Source organism: Peromyscus californicus, unplaced genomic scaffold, assembly GCF_007827085.1.
Source record: "Peromyscus californicus insignis strain IS unplaced genomic scaffold, ASM782708v3 Scaffold_18__1_contigs__length_77618521, whole genome shotgun sequence".
Lineage (NCBI taxonomy): Eukaryota > Metazoa > Chordata > Mammalia > Rodentia > Cricetidae > Peromyscus > Peromyscus californicus.
In genome coordinates this window covers 31211343-31234021 of record NW_026294480.1, presented here as the reverse complement: position 1 = coordinate 31234021, position 22679 = coordinate 31211343, and the positions used below count along the sequence as shown (strand labels likewise).

Genomic DNA, 22679 nt, shown 5'->3' with positions numbered 1-22679 from the left:
GGAAATGGAGTGGAATATTATTTTAAGGTATGTTACTTTTGTTTAGCTCTGTGAAGCTGTGTTACTTTGCCTGCCGTAAACACCTGGTGGTCTAATAAAGAACTGACTAATAGCAAGGCAGGAGAAAGGAGAGGTGGGGCTGGCAGGAAGAGAGAATATATAGAGGGAGATATCTGGGAGAAGGAGAAAAAAAGAGATGGCAGAGGACTCCAGAGGCCAGCCACCCAGCTACAAAACCAGCAATGGAGTAAGAGTAAGATTTACAGACTAAGAGAATGGGAAGAGCCCAGAGGCAAAAGATAGATGGGATAATTTAAAGTTAAGGAAAGCTGGCAAGAAAGAAGCCAAGGTAACGCCGGGCATTCCTAAGTAAGAATATGTCCCCCTGTGTATTTGTTTGAGAGCTGGATGGCGGACCCTCAAAAGAGCCAGAAACAACCAACAGGGAAAAGCCAGCAAGCAGCCTTTGAGCTGAGTAGATAAGGAACTTAAGAGTTGCTTCAGCAGACTGGGCAGAGAGTGGTTGATAAAGTTTAGGAGCTGAAAAGGAAAGAAGTCATTGTATGGTGTGTGAGTGCAGCAAAGAGTGATGTTTCAAATGAAACATTGTAAAAAGAGATTTAAAAGTCAAAGAGACTGAAAATCTGTGAGAAAGTGAATAATTAATACAAGTGTAAGAATGAGAGTAGATTAGGAACCAAGAATACATGGAAATAGTAGACTATAGCACGGTAACATTCTTCAGGTTTCAAACCATACTCAGATGAAGTAGAGCTGAGGTATATTTGTATCTCCAGTCTGTTACTAGTTTCTGAGAGTGATGCTCCTCCCTCCACTCATAGATGCTACTTGTAAGACACATGGTCTGAATGCAGCTTTGTTTCATAGAGAAAAACAAATGTGAAAGTGGGTGTATATATACAAGATGTGTAAAAAGCCCCTAAGTGATTCTAGTGGGATTAGAATTAATTTCATTAGGTGTAGAATTAATCTCATTTTCGGGGTGTATATCACAGTTAATTGTTTCTGCTTTTAGACACAAATGTTCTATTCTTTCATGGGGTTCATTTAAATTGTGAGTTATTTCAAAGGCAAACAATTTTTCTCTTATAATAAAGGGTTCCTAATTAGGGGACTGTGGACACCTAATTAGCTTATAATTATCATTGTGAGATATAATAGGTTGCCACAGAAGTGATAGCAGGACATGCAGTAATTGGAATCCTTAAGCAAAAATTGCATTTTTTTTTCCCATGAGAAAAAAAAGCATTAAAACCAATGTGTTACCAGCATTTCTTTGAATGACAGCCATTTCTGTAGCCTGAAAATTGGCCTTTGTAAATTTCTTAGTGTATACTTGTGCACAAAGTAAAAGTGCTTTGTGGTATTTGGTTCAGTTCTGTTATAGTTGTCTTTGTTTTGTTTTTAAACTGGGTCTCATGTAGCTCAGGATGATTGGAACTCACTGTGTAGCCAAGGTTGATCTTAAACACCCACACCTTCATTGCCCAAGTTCTGAGATTATATAGGCATGTGCCACCATACCTGGGGACATTTCATCTTTTTTTTTTTTTTTTTTTTTTTTATACAGGGATTTACTTAGTAAATACTAAGTACTTTAGAGTACTTAGGTGTACTGTACTCATTCTCCTTTACTTTTATTATGACCAGAAGGAGGCAAAATTTAAGAAAGGACTCAATTATTTTTTCATCCATTCAGCACTCTTTCTACCTTAAATACCTGTGCCAGAAATGCTAATAAATTCACTACTTACTGTGTAAAAACAGAAAAATGTGGAATGATAGGAGGATTGCCTTAGGTGAGAGATTTGGCTCAGTTCTTCAGGTAACTCTAACTTGAGACTGAGTTAAAGAAGGGTCAGGGATCTGGTGTGTGGTTTGTGTGTGTGTGGTTTGTGTGTGTGTGTGTGTGTGTGTGTGTGTGTGTGTGTGTGTACAAGTGTGTTACTTACAAGGAGAACATTGGTATCTTTCTCTTTTCCTTATTTTTTTGAGACAAGGTCTTTCATCTATTCTACTAGGCTGGCTGGTAAGTGCCCTCCAGGGTTCACTTGTCTTCTTCCTACCCTCAAGATCTGGGATTACAGACACATCTGCCACACCTGGCTTTTGTATAGATTTGTACTGGAGATCCAAACTAAGGTCCTCATGCTTGCATGGCAGGTGCCAATTCAGCCATCTCTTCAGGCCCAGGAGTGTGGTATTCTGAGGGTAGATATAAAGCAAAATTTTTAGTCATTTTGTTTCTTTTTGTATTCCTAGGAATTGCTAATTTTAAAAAAATTGCATTTGACAAATTTGAGCAAATGAGGCCCATTACATTGTTAACTATATTAAATAGACTTGTTCTTATCTGACGATATGAACATTGTTAATTATATTAAATAGACTTGTTCTTATCTGACAATATGAAGCTTTTTCAGTGTTGGGAGAATTTTATTTCAAATTCTGTTGCCTCTTAATTTAGAAAATGGATGAACTTTGAAGTAGTATGATTACTTTCATTGTTCGTTTTTTACATACACACTGCAGCTGTCATTATAACTAGTAAGGTTAGTTTCTGTTTCTATTGTAAATTCTTATATTTTAATATTCATAGTTCTGACCAGAAATCTTATTTTTGTTTTGTTATATAAATGCCAGATTGTAAAAAGCCAATTTAGAGTAACACATTCCTGTGTACTGTAAATGGAGAATAGTAGTCACTGGTATCTGACAGTATAACACAAACATTTTCCCATTCTTGTTTTTAACTACTTACTTATCATCAGCGTTCAGATCTGTGAATCTTCATACATTGTCCCACTCACCAGTGAAACCAGAAACCAGTAGCCAGTCCAGGAAACAAAGCTTGATGCGTTTTATTTTTTTCTGAATTTATAATGGTAATATATGCACTTTCTAAAACTGAGTGACTAGTGATGCTAACCCCTTATATTTTTAGATATTTGTTCCTGTTTCTTTGTTTGTTGCTTGCTTGTTTTCTGAGATGAGGTGTTTTTATTTTTGTTCAAACTGTTTCATTTTAGACAGTTTCTTAGTGTGTGACTCAAGCTGATCTTGCACCCACTATGTAGCTTAGACTGGATTCTGAATGCATCTAGCCCTCCTTCTCTGTCTCCCAAGTGCTACAATTACAAGTATGTGCCACTTGGCTTCCTGTGATTTTTATTTTATTATATTTTTATGTATGGATGTTTTGCCTTAATGTACTTTTGTACACCATGTGTGTACCTGGTGCCTGTGGAGGCCAGGAGAGGGGGTTGGATCCCCTGGGACTGGAGTTACAGAAAGTTGTGAGCCATCATGTGGGTTTTGGGAATTGGATCCAGTTAGAAGTGCTCCTAACTGCTGAGTCATCTCTTTAGCCCTCTGTGGTATTTTTTTTTTTTCCTGTAAACTAATCTAATGTTTCTTTTTATAATTATTTCTTTTATGTTTTGAGAGTATATCTTTCCTCTTCTCCCTTCCTTCCTCTAAACCTGCCCATATACCCCTTTTTTCTCTTTTAGACTCATTCTTGTTTATATGTAGTCTCCAGCAATGGATCAAATACAGTTTCTGTTTTCCACCCCAGTTAAGATGTGTGACTCCCTCGATTCATGGCATTGTCTCTGGTCTTGAGGTGATGAAGGCTCTCCTTATGCCCTTACCTCTCTTAGGAATTTAAAAGGGATTGTTGGATTTTCATTCTCTTAGCTTTTACTCGGAAAGCAGTGTGGCCACTTAAAACTCCATATTATATGGAACCAGTATTTATGTAATTTATTTTTAATTTGGCTCCCAACCAAGTATTTAGAAATACTGTAACTCAATAAACTAACTTACCTGCAGTTGTGATTGTTGTGATTGTAGGTTTTTTTTTTAAAGATTTATTTATTTATTATGTATACAGAAGAGGGCGCCAGATCTCATTACAGGTGGTTGTGAGCCACCATGTGGGTGCTGGGAATTGAACTCAGGACCTCTGGAAGAGCAGTCGGTGCTCTTAACCTCTAAGCCATCTCTCCAGCCCAATTGTAGCTTTTTTTACTCATTTCCATCCCTGTATTTATAATGTGAGAGGAATTCAAAGGTTATTACCGCTAGTGTTGCTTGAGAGAAAACATTGTTTTCAGTATGCAAGGTTATTCTGCCTTCTAAATTCTGATACCGGAAGAAATACATCAAAATTACTAAGGATAAACTTTTGGAATTAGTGTCAGATTTTGGCAAATAGTATAATAAATTTTCTCCTTCTCTGTCCAAAGATTTACTAGGGCATATCTGGCAAGTTCTGACTTTCCTCACTCTAGTTGTATTTTAGCAACATTAGAAGGCTTCCAGGGTGCTGTCATTGGTTTAGATCATTTCTTTACTAAGTTGTATAACTCTTTGAAATTAATAATTGTTAGAATCTCAGAATCTGTTAGAGAGATGGTTTGAAGAAGTCCTTCCCAGTATCTGATGTACATCATTGTCTTCACAGTGGGAGGAAAGGTTTTCCCTCTCTCCTTGCAAAGGTAATTCATTTACAAAGAAACTGCCACATGCCTTTAGCCATTTAAATTTGTCCACAGGATCATGGATAATATTGAAGACATAGGAACATGCTGTGACCATAAGGTTAAGTTAAAAATTAGCTTTTTGAGGGCCTGGAGAGATGGCTCAGAGGTTAAGAGGACTGGCTGCTCTTCCAGAGGTCCTGAGTTCAGTTCCCAGCAACCATAGGTGGCTCACAACCATCTGTAATGAGATCTGGTGCCCTCTTCTGGCATGGAGGCATACATGCAGGAAGAACACTGTACATGTAATAAATCTTTAAAAAAAAGATTAGGCTTTTGTTACTTCTGCCATCATTTATATTGAGGTAGAAGAGTTGAAGTGTAATGGCGGAATAAAAAGAAGGAATGATTATCAGAAAATTTGAAGGTGAGAGATCAGGTAAAGGAATAAGCGAAAATAACCTTTTAGGAGAAAGTTTTCTGTGTGGTGGGAAATGTCTTAATGAACTAGAACCACCCAGTTTGCATCTAATTCCTTCTGCCTCTTTAGAGCCATTGTAAACAAGCTTGGTCTGTAATTAACTAAAATATTTACTGTTTCTGAACAGTTACGGATTGAGGAGATAAAAGAAGATACAATTAGAAAATTGTTTTAGAATTCTGGTCAGCCTCCAACCCTTGAAAAAAAATCTTACTGATAATTTAATTAAAAGGAGCCTATGAATGTGTGGAGCTTTGCATGGCGCCTTGAACATTAGAGATACTAGGAGACACTAAAGCCTTCTTTAGGTCTTTGCTATCTTGTGCATTATTGTGTTACCTTCCTTATTCATAAACTACTTCCCACATCCCTGTACTTTTATTTTACTCTTGCTTCATGGGGCTACGAGAAGGAGTAAAACATGTAGTACTTAGTAGAATTAGTATGTGAGCAGACATATAAATACTGTTAGGCTTCCCCACCCCACTCCCCACTATGATTACTTTTACCAAATAACAACCTAATTTTATCAAAAATAATGAATTCCTACTTCCTCTGCCCTTTTCCTCCTTCCACATGTCCTCCCTCTGGAACTTCTTTCCCTTGGTCTTAGCTTTCCCCATCTCTGTCAGCAGTGTCTCTGTAGCCCAGGTATGTCTCAGCCTTGCAGCAGTCCTGCCTTAGCCTACCAATGGCTGCAGTTTCTATTCGTGAGTTACCATGATCAGCTGTTCTGTAATACAGACAATAATTCTTGAAAACCTACTATGTGGTCAAGACTGTACTTGGCCTTTGATGTAGTTGTAAATATGTTACTGACCTTGTGAGACTTGAAAGCCTTTCTAAATCCTTATGTGTAAATGCTCACCTGGTTTCTTACTCTCATTTGTGTTGGAAACAGCATATACAGATAATGCTCTAATGCATGCAACAACTCCAAAATAGTGAGTTTAGGTAAAAAGAATGTTGAGAAATTAAAAGCAGGATAAACTGTAGGATGGTAGATTAAGAATTGAATCTTTAAAATATTCTAGATGCTGTTGAATATAGTCAAGGATATAGTTAATGACAGCACCGAGGTCTGCTCACTTACCCTGTTCAGCACCATTAAATTTATGTTATTTATTTTTATTTACTCTTCTAACACATACATTTCTTTAGGGGTTTGTTTGAAGTTTTATTATGTAATAACTTTTAGATTAGATTTATTCATATAATTACTATATTCGTAGAAGCAGGTATTCCTTGCCTATTAAATAAATGATTTCAAATCATTCACACTAAATAAAAAAAGAATATTATTATTTTCTAATGCTCATATAGCATTGTGATTTTACTATTTCTGTATGTGTTGTATAATCACTAATACAGCTCTGAAAGGTAATTGTTTCTACTTTAAATATGAGCAAATCTTGGATCATGAAAGTAATGCATCAGAGTACTCTGTAATAAAATCCATTAATTTAAAAAGTCATGAATGAAATATTTGCTTGGACTAATCATATAATTTTCACATGATTGGTCCATAAAAATTGTTATTGCTAAGCAAATAACTTTTAATTACAGTATTTATGGAGTAGCCATTACTATTTTCTACTGTAGATAAAAGATGGATTCCTGTGAAGTTAAGTGATTTAACCAAGACTACATGGTTTGTAAGTGCATAAGCTAAATTTGAATGTAATTTGTTTTTATTCCAAAGTTCATTTAAAAAATAAAATTTATGTTATGCATTTATTGATAGATAAAATATTAGCATAGTTAATTGCAGCAAGTTATAATAGAGTGTAAAACAATTTAAAAATTAAATGTTTACTTGTATATAAACATAGGTGTTTATGTGAGAATACGTGGAGAACTGAGCAAATGAATGAAGTCCAAATGAATTACTTGTCTTGTTTATTATTTTCTCTTAGTGGTTTTGTGGATCTGTTGAGAGAGAGAGAGAGAGAGAGAGAGAGAGAGAGAGAGAGAGAGAGAGAGAAAGTAAGTAAGTATACAGAACCAAGGGTAACTGAATTATTTGTTTTGTTTAGTTATCCTTGGTTTTGTTAGTTTAATTCAGTCAGTTTTGGTTTCTTAAGTATAGATTGAGCTTTCCTAATCTGGAAATTTGAAATGGAAATTACCACATTTGACCTTATGTGACAGGTTCCAGTCAAAACACAGGTAGTGGTACATGATAATCTTTATACTGTGTGAATAAGGTGTGTATGATGTAAGTGGATTTCAGGGCTCTCCTCCTAAGGAGATCTCATTTTATATATGCATGTATTCTAGAATTTGATGACATCTGAAATCCAGGCCACTTCAGGTCCCAGGTATTTCAGATGAGGATATTCAGTCTGGAATATGTTTGTGGCACAGAAAGAACTTTGTGCTATGATTCACACAAAGCAGAATGTATATGTCTTAGTTAGGGTTTCTAGTTCTGTGATAAAACACCATAACCAAAAGTAACTTGGAGAAGAATGGGTTTATTTCAGTTTATAGTTCCACATCACAGTCTGTCATCAAGTAGTCAGGGCAGGAACTCAAGGCAGGAATCGATGCAGAGGCACTAGAGGAATGGTACTTACTGAATTGCTCCTCTTGGCTTGCTCATTCTGCTTTCTTTTATCAACGAGGACCACCAGCCTGGGGATGGCCCCATCCACAGTGAGCTGAGCCCTCCCATATCAATCATTAATCAAGAAAATGCTCCACAGGCTTGTTGACAGGCCAGTCTGGTAAAAGTCGTTTTCTCAATGGAGGTTCCCTCAGATGACTCTAGATGCTGTCAGTCTGACACAGAACTAGCCAGCACAGTACCTGTTTGAAGTATATTGGTATGCACCACCAATCAGACACAGATTTCCATCCCTAACCCTAACCTTTCTGTCTGTTTTCTATTGGTTACTTCATCTCCCAGCAGCCACCATTATTTTACTTCATGGTTTAACTCTGTGTGTGACTGGAGTGGCATAGTGTGGCCGTTGTCTGCTGGCTTCTTGTAAGATTTTGAGACTGATCTGTATTGACCTAGGTGTTTTATTTTTGTTGGTTAGTATTTCAGTGTCTAATTACACTATACTCTAGTAGTGGAATGGAACTTCTGAATCATAGTTATGGTAGCAGTGTAACTTTTTATATTCCCTCCAACAGTGAGTGTATAAGGGCTTTAATGTCCTCTTTCTTGTCAGCATTTGGTGGTGCCAGACTTTTTTATTTTTTTCTCTTTTTTAAGTGATTCCTCCTTTATATTCATTTTGTTTCCTCAGTTCTTGTTCTGGCTTAGTGCCTGGCCAGCTGAATAGGACCTTATGCTTGAGGCTTCCAGAACTGTGAGACGATATTTTTGGTTCATAAGACACCTATCCAGTGTTTCTGTTTCATGGCAGTTTGGACTAAAACCCAAAACCATTTTTATTTATTTACATACCAAGAAACTTTATGATCTACAAAGTCTACTTTGGCTTTTATCTGAGACTTTACAGAAAAAGCTTACCAAACCCCAGTCTAACAGGGAAAGAAGAAACTAGATATTTCTCATTTCGTTACTGGGGAATCTTTGACCCAATATAAGTTAGTGTTCCCTGATTGCAACATTGTAGCATGTGAGTGTTAGTATCTCAGGATCTGTAAAGGCCTTTTTACTGTTTTGAGCTGGCCTGGGAAGTAACATGGTGTTTAGGGGAACTGTGTTTTCTGCAACTATTTACAGAGAAACTGAACTTCTCCTATAGTTTGAGGCCCTTGTTGAATGCAGCCTTTCTCCCTCTTATGTGGGAAGTATATGTATGAGAGATCTGACTTTCGTACATGATGTGTCCCCAGTGCCTGAGATGGAACCTGAGAAGAATGAGCTCTCAGTTGATTCTTGTTGATGAGTGAACTGGGGGAAGATTCCACTCTTTACAACAGATGGTACTTTTACAATGTCAACAATTTCAACCTAGAAAGTTTGGGATGCCTCTCTCTAAAGCAGTCCTCTTAAATCTTAATCTTGAGAGCTATTTAGGTAGGAGTAACTAACGTCTTGTCACTTGAGTTCTTTGGTTCCTAACGTTTTTGTGGACTTTCCTCTTTGACTCTGAAAACTGCATAGGTTCTAAATTATATTATCTTAAAGGTTGTTATAAAATTTTGTGATCTCTCAGACATTGTTAAATGATTAACGTGTTTTCCTCCCTCATTCTTTATAGATTGAAATACCACTCTGTTGTTCTAAATTCTGAGCATCAGCAGTGACCTACATCAGGCCTTTGTCATTTGTTTAAGGATCCGATCTTACTTAAAGCTAGACTTTCATTCTACTTTTAAAGTAGATGTATAAGTCACTTACAGCCCATTGCCAGCCCACTTAAAACTAAATTGAATTTATAAGAGATGAAGGTAGAAATGAAGGGGATAATTTTAGCAGTTTTTGGTACTGTGCTTACTGGGGTATCAGCACTCTTATGGCCAGTACCAAATATTAGAAGTGAGGTAGAGTAGAAGCTAAATGCAGAGCAGGACAGTTTCATTTGGTAAGGAGAACACTAATTACAACAAATAGTTGAGTTCTTTTTAAAAATCTCAAATGAAGTCACAATGGCTGTTAAACTAAAATATGAGCAAAATTATAATGTAATTAAAGATTCTGTTTTTAAGACAAGATGTTACAAATATTAGTAACTTGAGAAATTATGTGTTGTTTTCAATGGATTGATAAACTACTGCAGAACCCTATCTGGCCATTGGCCTGTTCTTGTAAAGCAAGTGAACTATGATAGGTTTTTCTACTCTTAGACTTTCAGTGGATTTTTATTATTGTGTATGCACTTGGATGTGTATGCTACAGCACACATGTGGAGGTCAGAAGACAGGTTTGTGAAGTTCATTTTCTTCCACCTTTACGTGGCGTTGGGGGACCAGACTGAGGGCAACAGGCTTGGTTACCTGCTGAGCCATCTTGCTGGCTCTCTTTTAGCAGTATTGAGCAATTTAATTATGAAACGTCTTTGTCTAATTTCTTCATGTTCCCTCTGCTTGGAATCTTGAATTTACTGACTTACTGTTTGTATTAAATTGGTACCACGCACTTGATGTAACATGGTGCTTTTTAACCTTGCTGTAAGGAAGGGCACTCTTCCTCCAGTGTTGCTCCTGATCCGTGGCTTATTTCTTCACACTCCTGCAGTGATTGTTGCTCTGCAGACTGTCCCACAAGCCCTTTGCCAGGTCTTCAGTGTTCCTTTACTGGGCAGTGTCTTTTTCTAGGAATTCACGGTCTTTGGACTCTTAGCTTCGTGTCTTTAACTCAGTTTGCCTAGATTTTCCCTTCCTGTTACAGTGCCTGGAAACATTTAAGGCAGTTAGCCAGTACAAGTAGAGGGCATGCAGGGACCATTGTTCTTTATTGCATATGTCCAGTGTTGTGAAAATGATAGCCTGAAAATGTTTTATCTTATGCTTTGGCTAATTAAAGCTGGACAGTACACTTAGTTTCTGTTGCCACCTAACAACCAAAATGAAAGTTGTTATGTTGAGATTTATGATTTTGTGGTTGAATAATTCCAGGTGATACACAATGTTGAACAATAGGTATATGTGAGGGCAGTGGAAATGTGAAGGGAATTGAACTTCGAAGTCAACTAAATGCGTGAATTTTTGGTGAATGGTTAGACTATAAACTGAGAACCAACATCATGGAGGTTTGACACAGCATATTTTCTGTGTTTGATTACATTAATCCTCTTAAACATATATTAAATTGTTTTGTATTTTTTACCAGAACCTTCTGATAACTTAAGGGAAATTCTCCAAAATGTGGCCAAATTGCAAGGGGTATCAAATATGAGAAAGCTGGGCCATCTGAATAACTTCACTAAGGTAAGTAGCTTGAAACTATACTGTCACACTTTTCCTTGACTCGGTAAACATTTCCTAATGATCACTAAGAAGAAATTTTTGAATACCAACTTACTGAATTATTGAATTATTTTTTTCTGATTTTTCTCATTGATTTCGTCCTGTTTTAAGTTTCTATACCAGAGTTTTAATTGTAATATTTTAGATGGATAAGAGATTTTTCATTTTAAGTATGAGCTTTTTTGTAACTAGCATTTGTTTTACTATTAAGTATAGCTCTAGCTGTTGGTGTTAATGGTGCTAATGTTGTGTAGGGTAAACGTCTTTCTTAAAATCTCATAAGCCATGAAGAGAGGGAGCTAGTGATGTGATCTTTTCATCATGTGAATGCTACACACCATGCTTACTCTCTGACATCATCTCACGAGATACAGCAGTGTGTATAGCAGACTGATGATGAATGTAATCTTCATATTCTATTTTTAAGACAGACAGCATGTTCGCAATCTAAAGACTGCCTTCTAAAGATCATGAGAATGTTAGGCTCTTTCCATTTAAAAAATTTTAAAAGCTCTGAGAGCATCTCTATTTGCTATTTAAAAAAAAATTTAAGGTGTGTGTGTGTGTGTGTGTGTGTGTATGTGTGTGTGTTAATTATAAAGTGTGAAAATGGTATAAAGATTTTACAGGACAGAGTGAAATCCTTCTCTCATTTGCTACCCTTCCCCCTCCAAAGCACTCTTCCCTTTTTCCAGAGGTTATGGCTAGAAAGTACTGACCATTTTTCTGGTAACAAACAAAAATATGTGAATATGTTTATGTGAGTTTTTTTGTTTATGTTATAAGAAGTAAACAAACTAAAAGTGTTTTGTAAAGTGCTCCGTTTTATTTACAATTTATTATGTATATACACGTATTTTTAGGTGAGTTTAAGATAAAAATGTCTATAAATACAGGTTAGTATGTGCCTGTCTGTGTATATTTATTTGCAGCTTACATTTCTTTTCACATTGCAGTATACCATAAAATGCTTTTCTTCTAAATATACCATTCTAATTTTATATTTGTCTCTCTGTGTGTGTGTATGTATAAATTACCTTCTAAGAGTTAGGCTTGGTGGTGCATCTGTAATCCCAGCTACTTTGAAGGTTGAGGCAAAAGGATCTCAAGGGCTTGGGGCTAGTGAGATGGCTGACTCAATTATAAGCATCTATATTAACTTTCCAGATGAAGTTAGAGTTCTGAATTTTGTCCTCCCTAAATGTTCTAAGTTCTAGTCCTTAGGAACTTAAAATAGGAGTATATTTGGGGATTAGGATCCTTAGAAAAGATAAGTGAGGGAAAATGATGAAATAATGCAGTATGACTGCTGCCCTTAGAAGAGATGAAGACATAGATGTGTACGGGGAAAGACATGAGAAGATGCAAACATCCATCTGCAAGCCAAAGAGAAAGCCCTTTACAAGACAGTACTTCTGCCCACATCATCTAGACTTTGGGTCTGTAAATCACGAGAAAGAAAGTTTCTGTTGTATACGTTTTGGGGGCACTGGCAAACTGTAAGAGAATCTTAATTTTCTATATTTGCTGCAGTCTCTTCTTGTGAAAATAGAGTCTCATGTAGCCCAGGCTGGAGCACCTATGGAGACTTCCTGCCTCTGCCTCCCAAGTACTGAGATTACAAGTGTGCTACTGCCATGCGTAGTAGATTTTGTTTCTGATGTTCTTTCCAAAGTTTGCAAAGTATTTTTAGTTCATATCCTCTTGTAAATATTTTTTGACTTAATGTGATACCTTCACTTTTAGATATACAGTTGACTTTTTAAGGTACAGAATATTTTCCTATGGTCTTAAAACTTTGAAAAAAAATCTTAACCGTTTTACGGATATATGTATTTATTTAAAAATTGTCCTTTAGTTTTAAGTACTTGGAGCATTATATGTTAACAAATTAAAGAAAAAAAATTCTTATTCTTTTGAAAACCTTGTTGTGGAATATTAATTTAAGATGTGTTATTCGTTTATGCTGTGGAATATTTGTTTAATGATACAAAAATGTGCTGCATTCTTTGTGTTAATTTGTTTAACTCTGTGAAGCTGTGTTATTTTCCCTGCCTCAAACACATGCTTGGTCTGATAAAGAGCTGGATAGACAACAGCTAAGCAGGAGAAAGGATAGGTGGGCTGGCATGCAGGGAGAATAAATAGGAGGCGAAATCTAGAAGAGAAGGAGGGAACTAGAAAAGGAGAAGGAGAGGAGGACTCCAGGGCCAGCCACACAGCCACACAGCCACCCAGCCAGCCATGGAGTAAGAAGGGAAGAAAGATATATACAATAAAGAAAGGTAAAAGCCGAGAGGCAAAATGTATTTAAAGAGGACCAGGGTAATTTAAGTTAGAAAAGCTGTCTAGAAACGAGCCAAACTAAGGCTGGGCATTCATAAGTAAGAATAAATCTCTATGTCTTTGTTTGGGAGCTGGGTGGCTGGCCCCCAAAGAGTTAAAAAAAAAAAACAATACAAACAAACAAACAAACCAACCAACTACAAAACCTGAAACCTCTCTCCATCACATTGCACACTTAAGGATTCTGTAATAATGCAGTAATAAGAATAGCTATTCTGTTTCTATCTTCACCTAATCTATTTGGAACTTAAAAAAATTTTCCCTGGGAGTCTACCTTATCCCTGCTGTCCTATCTGTGAAGAAATTGTGAGGGCGTTTTGCACGTATGCTGCTGCAGGAATAGTAAACTTGTCAGCTTGTTCTTAGGGTCTGTTCTTTTCACAGTAACTGATACCAAGATCACCTAGGATTTTACCTTAATAACACTTTGGAGACCTTTTTGAGTTATTAGTATTAAGGAATTTTCTTTCTCTTTAATCTCTTTCAGTTAGTCCCAATACATGAGGAAGTTTTATTCAACTTCTGAGTAGAAACCAGTTTTCAAATTTCAGTCCTAAATTAGAACTACATGTAGCGTGTAAACCAGTGTTCTCAATAGCAATAACCAAAGCAGTTTTGAAGACAGCAAACTACTTGGCATCAAGAGGTGTAGGGACCAAAGTTGCAGAGAGGAGACTCTAGAGAAGCAGGCTTCCTTCTCCGAATCTTACACTCATGGAATTCTTGCTGTCATGCATTGTGGATGGAACCTAAGGGCCAAGGGTAACCCTGGAGAGTACTGTTGTTGGAGGATAGAAAAGACAGCTCCAGGAGGTCCGCCTTGTGTGGTTGTTGAATCCTGGGGCAATTTAAGAAGAGAAAAATACATTATCTAAAATTAAAAATTTCTAGATGTGTATAGTACAGTGTTTCTCAAGCTTCCTAAAGCTGTGACCCCTTAACAGTTCCTCATGTTGTGGTGAACCCCAACCATAAAATTATTTTCTCTGTTACTTCATAACGGTAATTTGCTACTGTTATGAATCATAATGTAAATATCTGATATGCAGATAGTCTTAGGCAACCCCTGTGAAAGGGTCATTCAACCCCAAGAGGGGTTGCAACTCATAGGCTGAGAATCACTCCTATAGTAGAAGATAAACACATTAGAAGATGGAGTCATTAGAAAATATGCAACAATTGAAATAAGAGAAATTGGAAAAAATTGAAAAGATGACTTATTGAAGGTGTGACATGCATACACCTATGTAACTAGAGTTTTCCTGCCTGGCCCACAGTCAGGACAAATCTCTATCACCTGCCAGTCCCACAGCCGCTCAGACCCAACCAAGTAAACACAGAGACTTATATTGCTTACAAACTGTATGGCCATGGCAGGCTTCTTGCTAACTGTTCTTATATCTTAAATTAATCCATTTCTATAAATCTGTACTTTGCCACGTGGCTCGTGCCTTAATGACATCTTCATATGCTGTTTGTCATCGTGGCGGCTGGCAGTGTCTCTTTCTGCCTTCCTGTTCTTTTCTCCTCTCTGTTAGTCTCGCCTATACTTCCTGCCTAGCCAATGGCCAATCAGTGTTTTATTTATTGACCAGTCAGAGCAACACATTTGCCATACAGAACATCCCACAGCACACCTAAATTACCAGAAGAAAAGAATAGAATTGGACAGAAGTGATTTGAGGAGATATGTGGGATGTCAAAACAACAACAACAAACTGATAAAATACTCAACACTAGAGAACCACACGTAGTTTTTGTTTTTGTTTTTGTTTTTCTAAAACAGTTTCTCTGTGTAGCCTTGGCTGTCCTGGAACTCACTCTGTAGACCAGGCTGGCCTTGAACTCAGAGATCCGCCTGCTTCTGCCTCCCCAATGCTGGGATTAAAGGTGTGCAACATCATCGCCCAGCCTTTTTTCTTTTGTAATGTGCACTGGTGTTTTGCCTGAATGTATGTCTATATGGAAGTGTCGGGTACCCTGAAACTGGAGTTACAGACAGTTATGAGCTGCCATGTGGTTGCTGGGAATTGAACCCAGGTCTCTGGAAGAATAGTCAGTGCTCTTAACCACAGAGCCATCTCTCCAGCCTGCAAAGCTTTATTTATCGTAAGCAAGATAGATACAAAGGAAACCAGGTGAACAAATCAAAGTAACACTGCTGAAGACCAGTGATGAGAAAGAAAATCTTTGTAAGAGTCTGAGGAAAAAGGACTTGTTTCCAAAGAGCAGACAGCAAGACTTATGGTAGACTTAACAACCAAGTGACATGAAACTTTAGGAAGAGAATAGCAGCTAACCTAAACTTCAATATAGTCACCAAATTAGCGTCAAAAATGAAAATAAAATCCTTCCCAGACAAATAGAAACATGGAGAATTTTTAACTACTAACCTAGGCCAAAATCTGGTCAAAACACCAGGAAAAGATGTCATCAGTAACAACAGCTTTTGACCAATGAGAAAAAAGGTGACATTCAGGAAGAACAATGAAGAGTGAATATAAATTATTATTGACTTTGTATGGATTGAGAACAATCACCAGTTAACAGTAGTGATAGCTGATGCATCTTGAAAGATAAAAAGAGAAACTTACGGGAGTGAGGGCTAAGGGTAAATGAAGTCAAGTACTGTGAGCTCCCAACATTGAGGATGTGGTGAAGAAATCACGAGGTAGAGTAATCAGTAATGCTTGGAAACACAGTGGCAACCACTGAGAGTGGTGAATAAGACATTGAGAAAGACAGAATAAGAACAGGAGACAGCAATTAAAAAGGGAAAGGAGAGCCGGGCAGTGGTGGAGCACGCCTTTAATCCCAGCACTCAGGAGGCAGAGGCAGGCAGATCTCTGTGAGTTTGAGGCCAGCCTGGTCTACAGAGTGAATTCCAGGACAGGCACCAAAGTTATACAGAGAAACTCTGTCTCAAAACAAAACAAAAACAAAGGGAAGGAGAGTTAAATCTAAAATTGTGGTTAATGAAAGTAAGATGATAGAAATAATGCAGCATATTTTTATAATAAAATTAGATTTTTCAGAAATTTATTAAAGAAAAATGCCCTATTTTGAGCCTAAAATTGTGCACATAGATATGTAAATCTAACTCATATGCAAAGTATTTTTCTGTTTCTTCTAAACAGCTTCTTTGTGATATTGGCCATAGTGAAGAAAAATTGGGCTTTAATTATGAAGACATCATAATTTGGTAAGTTTAGTTCACTCTTCTCTCCCTTATTTTAGTAATTTCCATTGTAAAAATTTAAAGTAAAGGTAGGATAATGGCAACACATGCTTAATTCTGTAGAAATAGTGGTTGGCCAGAGGAAAAATTCAGGATTTTCAGTGACTTTGTTGTGTCGGAAGCCTTAGTTGAGCTTTTGTGATTGCTGGATACAAAGAACTAAAGTTACTGTTCAAAAAATATGGACTTCTTTAAAGGTTAAATTTAAAAATTAAATTTGCAGACTGAATTTCTCTCACTCTTCCCAGGAATAATATGAACCAATAAATCTAGATTTTACTTAAGAAAATGTATACCTATTACAAATTTGTTGTATGCTAATAGTTATTGATCAGGCAGTTTCATTACTACTTTTTGATGTTCTTAAAAGTTAAGATTACTAGTAATGTGTGTTTGCTACTGTTAAAGATCTTGTTATTGGTTTAAACTAATCTTCCTTTGGAACTTGTGGAAGCACAGATATAAATAAAGGATACATTGTAGAAGCATAGCTAACGATACACTTTGAGAAGATTCTAAGGGATTTCTCCTTGCAGTTATGCAGTGTGCTAGACATGATTAAAACTCAACATTGGCTGTACTAGTGAGACTGGAGCCAGAATGGGTTAACAACATCATTAAGTGAAATCCTTTACTTTTGAGTAGTTTTTTTGTTTTGTTTTGTTTTGTTTTATGGAATTAACCATCCATAAATGAAAGTTTGGGGTATCCTCAGCTGAGGAAGAAGTTGATCTGGGTGAATGCTCCAAAGTCTGAGACTTTGTTATTTATCTCAAGTGTTCGAAAGTTTGGTGCTCTAGATTTTCAGATGAGAGATACTCCGTTTGGCATAGCCTTGAAAGTAGTCCCAGTTTAAAAATACCAGGAATGAGAAGTACTTCTCATCCCAAGCATTTCAGATGAGGGCTAGGTAAACTATACTGATATATCTGTATGTCTTTGTAATAATAACAAAACTTTTTGTTTGTTTTCATGCAGTTTGCGCTTAGCTTTATTAAATGAAGCAAAAGAAGTGAGAGCAGCTGGGTTGCGAGCGCTGCGCTATCTCATCCAAGATTCCAGTATTCTGCAGAAGGTGCTAAAATTGAAAGTGGACTATTTAATAGCTAGGTAATTTTCCTAGACTGGCTTATGTTTCATATGTTTTTAAGGTTTTGTGTAGAGTATTAGCATAGTATCAAATGTGTACAGATTTTTGGTGTAAAGTTTGATAACATTTGCAAACATACTGGATCATGTAAGACTAAGGGCATTTTTAGCATTACCAGGGAGGCAATTGTAAAATAGTTTGTTCCTTGTAGACTAGTTTACCTGCCCTTGCATTTCACATTATATATTAATATATATCTAATCAACATACCTAAGTATACATCAGTTATTTTTTTTCTTATCTGTAAGGTTCTTCCAAGTTGATAGACTTTTTGTCTTTTCAATTTATTTTTGCTATGTAGTATTTAAAGATTAGAACACAATGTAATCTGTTAATTCAGGATAGTGTTCAGTGTTGAGTTACTTGAAAGAAGCTGCCTAAAATTTTTGTGCAACTCTGTGAGGCTCTTATTTCTTACAAGTGTGTATACAGATAGGAATGTTGGAATGTGATGCATGTGTGTTTAGCCTTGGGAGATATTGCTGTATGAATTTTTTTAAGAAATGGCACTAATACTTCGGAGGCCTTGACTGGTTTGTGAGCTTTATTTGTATTTACTAGATTTGGGTGGTGGTTCTTGTTTTTTTAATGTTGTAGGTTTGTTAATTTATTTATGTTGTTTTGTTTTGACGGGGTCTCACTACATATTCCAGGCTGGCTTCAAACTTAAAATTCTCCTGCCTCAACCTCTTGAGTGCTAGGGTTTCAGACGTGTACCAACATATGTGCTTAGATTTTATAATGGTATCAATGATTAATGTCATTAATCTTTTTCTTTACTGTTTTTAGCTGCTAATATTTAGAAAAATCAGGCATATTGTCTTCTTCCATAGCAGTCTTGGTACAATTTATAGTTGCACTAGTTTGCAGGTTATATTATCCTATGTCCATAAGCATTAATGGCAAATGATGACTTACTTCTTCCAATACTTTTAACCTCCTTACTCTTGCTTTACCACATTGTTGAGATCTTTACTGAATTGAAATCTTCCTGAGTTCAGGTGGAAAGTGTCTCGTATTCCAGTGTAGCTTTCTGTAGCTGTTTGGTAAATTACCTGTGTTCTTGTATTGTTGCAGTAAATACCATTTCCTCATGATAGCTTGTCGTTTTTATATAAACTGAAGGTGTTGGCCTTTATTTTTTAGTTCTAGGAAACAACTGAGTTGTTGCCTTCTTTATTCTTTGAACGATACTATGCAAATCTTGTGAGTTGTGTTAGTGTTTTCCCCTCCATGGTAAGAATAAACCAGTGGATCTTACAGGGTTGGATTTTTTTTTTTTTTAATTGTGGTTTACTTTCTTTAGTGGGTACAAGCACCATGCTGTATCGGCTATTTGTCTGTTTGGAAGTCGCTAAGGCTTGGTTTTGAGCTCAGCCTTCAGTCATTTTGAGAAGTCTGTCTTCTTTTTCCTGAGTGCCGATCCTATAGCGCTAGCCTTTCTCTTGCATGTTTCCTTGCTTATCTTTTATGGGGTTTATATTCAAGCTTGTTAACTTGCTACATGTGGTGTTTTGTCATATCTGTTCTCTGTATTTTTCTTTTTCTCTCTTTGTGGTTTTTCTTCTGTTTTGTGATTTCAAGACAAGGTCCCAGGTAGCTCAGGCTGGGCTTGATTCCTGGTTCTCCTACCTCTTACCTTCTGAGGCCTGGGGTTGCAGGTAGCCACCGCACACAGCTGGCTTCTTGAATTTATATTTGGTTAGTTGGTTTGCTTTTAATGACCAGGGTCCTTTTTCAGAAGCCTCTCGGTTCTGAAGTCTTTTCTTTGATAGGAGTTGCTCTGGAGGTTGTTTTCCATCCCTGCTGTGTTCAAGACTCCACTCTTCCTCCTAGCAGAGCAATGTAATCCACCTTCTGCACTTTGCTGCTCTTTGTTTCTTGTTACAACTTAACCCCTTACGTGTTTACTAGCTCTACCAGGAGTTGATTGATTGATTGATTGATTGATTGTGACTATTTTGCCTGCATATATGTATGTGTACCATGTCCCTGCCTGGCGCCGTAGAGGTCAGAAGAAGGCACCAGAACCTCTAGAACTGGTGTTACTGATGGCTACAATCCACCATGTGGGTGCTAGTAACTGAACTTGGGTCCTCTGCAAGAGCAGCAAGAGCTCTTAACCACTGAGCCACCTCTCCAGCCCCGTCTATTAGTTATTTTTCAGTGTGTGTACATTGGTATCTTCTGCCTGTGTCTTAGTGCCAGTCTCTTCTTTCTGCTACTTTTGCTCCCATCACTCTGTGGGGCTGTAAAGGTTTTATGTCTTATTTTCTACCTTTCCAGGGCACTCCATCTGCACTATGTTGAATCATCTTTAATATCACCCGTTACTGTACTTTTGTCTGGCACCCTTATTGTAGTATTCCACCTTTGCTGCTTTTTGTTTGTTTATTTTCATAGTTTAAGGCTTATTTTTACTTTTATTCTACTCTATCCTACCAGTAAGTCAGTCTCTTTAATGTTTTGTTTCAGTTATTGCCTTACGATTTATTTTACTCTTTAAAAATTAGTTTCTGCTTTATTTCCCCATCTTTCTATTTTTATGGATATACTAACCATAACCATAGTTTTTTGGAAGTCTGACAATTCTTAATATGTAAACACCTGTATTCTTTCTGTTGTCAGTGTCTTTTGATTTGGAGTTCTTGGGACTTTTGTTTGGGTATTTGTTTTAAATCATGGCTCATAACAACCGTTAGTGTTTAAAATTGCCAGCACTGTATCGTGTTTTCATTTTCCTTTGAAGAGAGTTTTATTCTAGAGTCTTACCTGATTGCATTGAGTATGTTAAACTACTTTAGGTTTTGCTAATGTCCAAGGAAGTAACAATTTGGAGTCTGAACCTAAAGTGCAGGCATTTAGCTGAGCTGCCTCCTTGGCCAACCCTAGCCCAAGCATCTTTCTTAGTCATGTATTTAGTGGCATCTCTGCTGTGTTCCTACGCTTCTCAGAGTAGGTTTTTACTTGGCCTCTGGGAGCCTAATTCTGCCCTTACACGACACAGAACCTGACAAGTGTTTTGGTGAGAACACTGCGTGCAGATTTTTAAGATCATATTCCTGTCCTGTCCTCCTTTGGGCCCTTATCTGCTCTCTAGTTAAATCTTCCTTTTCAGTATGCCAAAACTCGTACCTGCCTTACATGCGGGGCTGACAGATGTTCCAAGTGGAAAAGGCTCGATTGAATGTGGAGCTTCTTGTGTTTTTCCTTTCAGGCTTATTCTCCATTTCCCTTTTAGTAGTAGTTGTCCAAAGTAAGTTTTTCAGTCTTTATAGTTGGTTTTGGCAGGAGGATTGGGTATGGTCCAAGCTTCATGGTAATAGCCAAAAATATAAATCTATTCTGCATGATTTTTGTGTGTGTGTGTGTGTGTGTGTGTGTGTGTGTGTGTGTGTGTGTGTGTGTGTGTTTTGCTGGACTTGAAAAAGCAGCCATTCTAGCTCTCCCTCACTTTTTAGTTATATTTAGACAAAACAGAAATGCTTTTGAATAGTAACTTACCTACCTATATAAAATATTGGTTAAAATACTGAGCTGCCTAACATAAATATTTAAAAAATAATTTTGTTGTTATATAAAACAATCTTTCAAATTTTATAATTTATTACATTTTACAAGGCAATGTCAACTAAGTGATAATTTGATCAAATGTTTTTGAAAAGAACTGAATTCAAATTATTTAGTAAAATAGAATTCTTTTTGTTTTTTTTTTCGAGACAGGATCTCACTGTATAACTCTGGCTGTCCTGGAACTCACTTTGTGGACCAGGCTGGCCTCGAACTCATAAGAGATCCACCTGCCTCTGCTTCCCAAGTGCTGAGATTAAAGGTGTACCACTATGCCAGGCTAAAATAAGATTCTTACATTGAATAAGATAGTCATTTTAGATACAGTTTAAACCTGGATTAAAATAACACACTAAAACAAGATGGAAATATTTTCCTATATATATGGTTTATATATATTACTGTGACTTTTTAATCAGGTAGGTAAAGTTTTTCAATATGTCTCTAATATGTGATTCTTTATAGATGTATCACCTTTTTTCCCTTGATATTTTAACTGATGTTTCTGGTAACATTTATCACTAGACATACGTAATTAAATATTTGCTGTTACTGGAAAAGCATGTACTATAGTGTTTGAAGTTTTAATTCACTGTATTGGATTATGAAGATAAATCTGACCTAATATTCTGTGAGGTTTTGTTACATAGGATTTCGCAATGACTGGTGTTTTGTATTATTTAGGTGCATTGACATCCAGCAGAGCAACGAGGTGGAAAGGACACAAGCACTTCGCTTAGTCAGAAAGGTACGCGCCATGTGTGAGAGCATAAGGGCAAATGGGTGCTTCCATGTTAAGTGCTTCCACATTTACAGGATTGTGGATTATCTTTCTTAAAATCTGAAGAATGAATTTTCATTAAACATTTCAGTTTTGTTATGAAGTTTTATGAAGTAAGTAGATCTGTTGAACATCGTGATGAGTATGAATATTTGTGTTATTAGTCTATGTGATTGAGGATAGCTTCTTAGAAAATGATCGTGCCGAGGAGTATTTCTGTCTATAGTGGACATGTGAATGTAATTACTGCTTTGTTGTTAGGGAAAGGATATTTGCCCCCAACCATCTTCATCATCCCTTCAGTGTGTGGTTCTTCCTAGCTAGTAGTATAAATACCCCAAACAGGAGCTCACTGCTTTCAAGATAAATTTGTACACAGTCCATGGGAACTTGGAATAAACTATTTGGGTAGATAGCTTTGCTATATAAAATGCCACAGTTTAAGCTGAGGAAAGGATTTGATTAAAGGCGATCCACAAAGCTTCTGGGACTCCTTTACAGGTTTCTCTTTCAGTTGTTAATGATGTAATGTTCTTGTGACTACCAGGAAAGTGAAGAGAAAGTAAATTTGATTGAGACACATCTCTCCAGCCCAGGTTTCACTCTTTAAGTGAGGCTGTGCTTAAACTCCTGGAGATCCTCTGGCTAGCTCCTAAGTGCTAAGATTATTGTTGTGAGCCATCATTGCTATCATGTACATGTTAAAATTTAATATA

At 36.8% G+C, this 22679-nt stretch overlaps 1 protein-coding gene across 4 annotated transcripts in view; it reads left to right on the top strand.

Moving 5' to 3' along the window:
• Rictor (RPTOR independent companion of MTOR complex 2) overlaps window positions 1-22679 on the top strand; it is a 103514-nt gene that overhangs the window by 24069 nt on the left and 56766 nt on the right. For all 4 annotated transcript variants that reach the window (XM_052743200.1, XM_052743198.1, XM_052743199.1 and 1 more), the window contains exons 3-6: window positions 10742-10839; window positions 16362-16426; window positions 17441-17572; window positions 21867-21930. In XM_052743200.1, the coding sequence (XP_052599160.1) occupies window positions 10742-10839; window positions 16362-16426; window positions 17441-17572; window positions 21867-21930 (359 nt within the window). The remainder of the gene's footprint in view (window positions 1-10741; window positions 10840-16361; window positions 16427-17440; window positions 17573-21866; window positions 21931-22679) is intronic.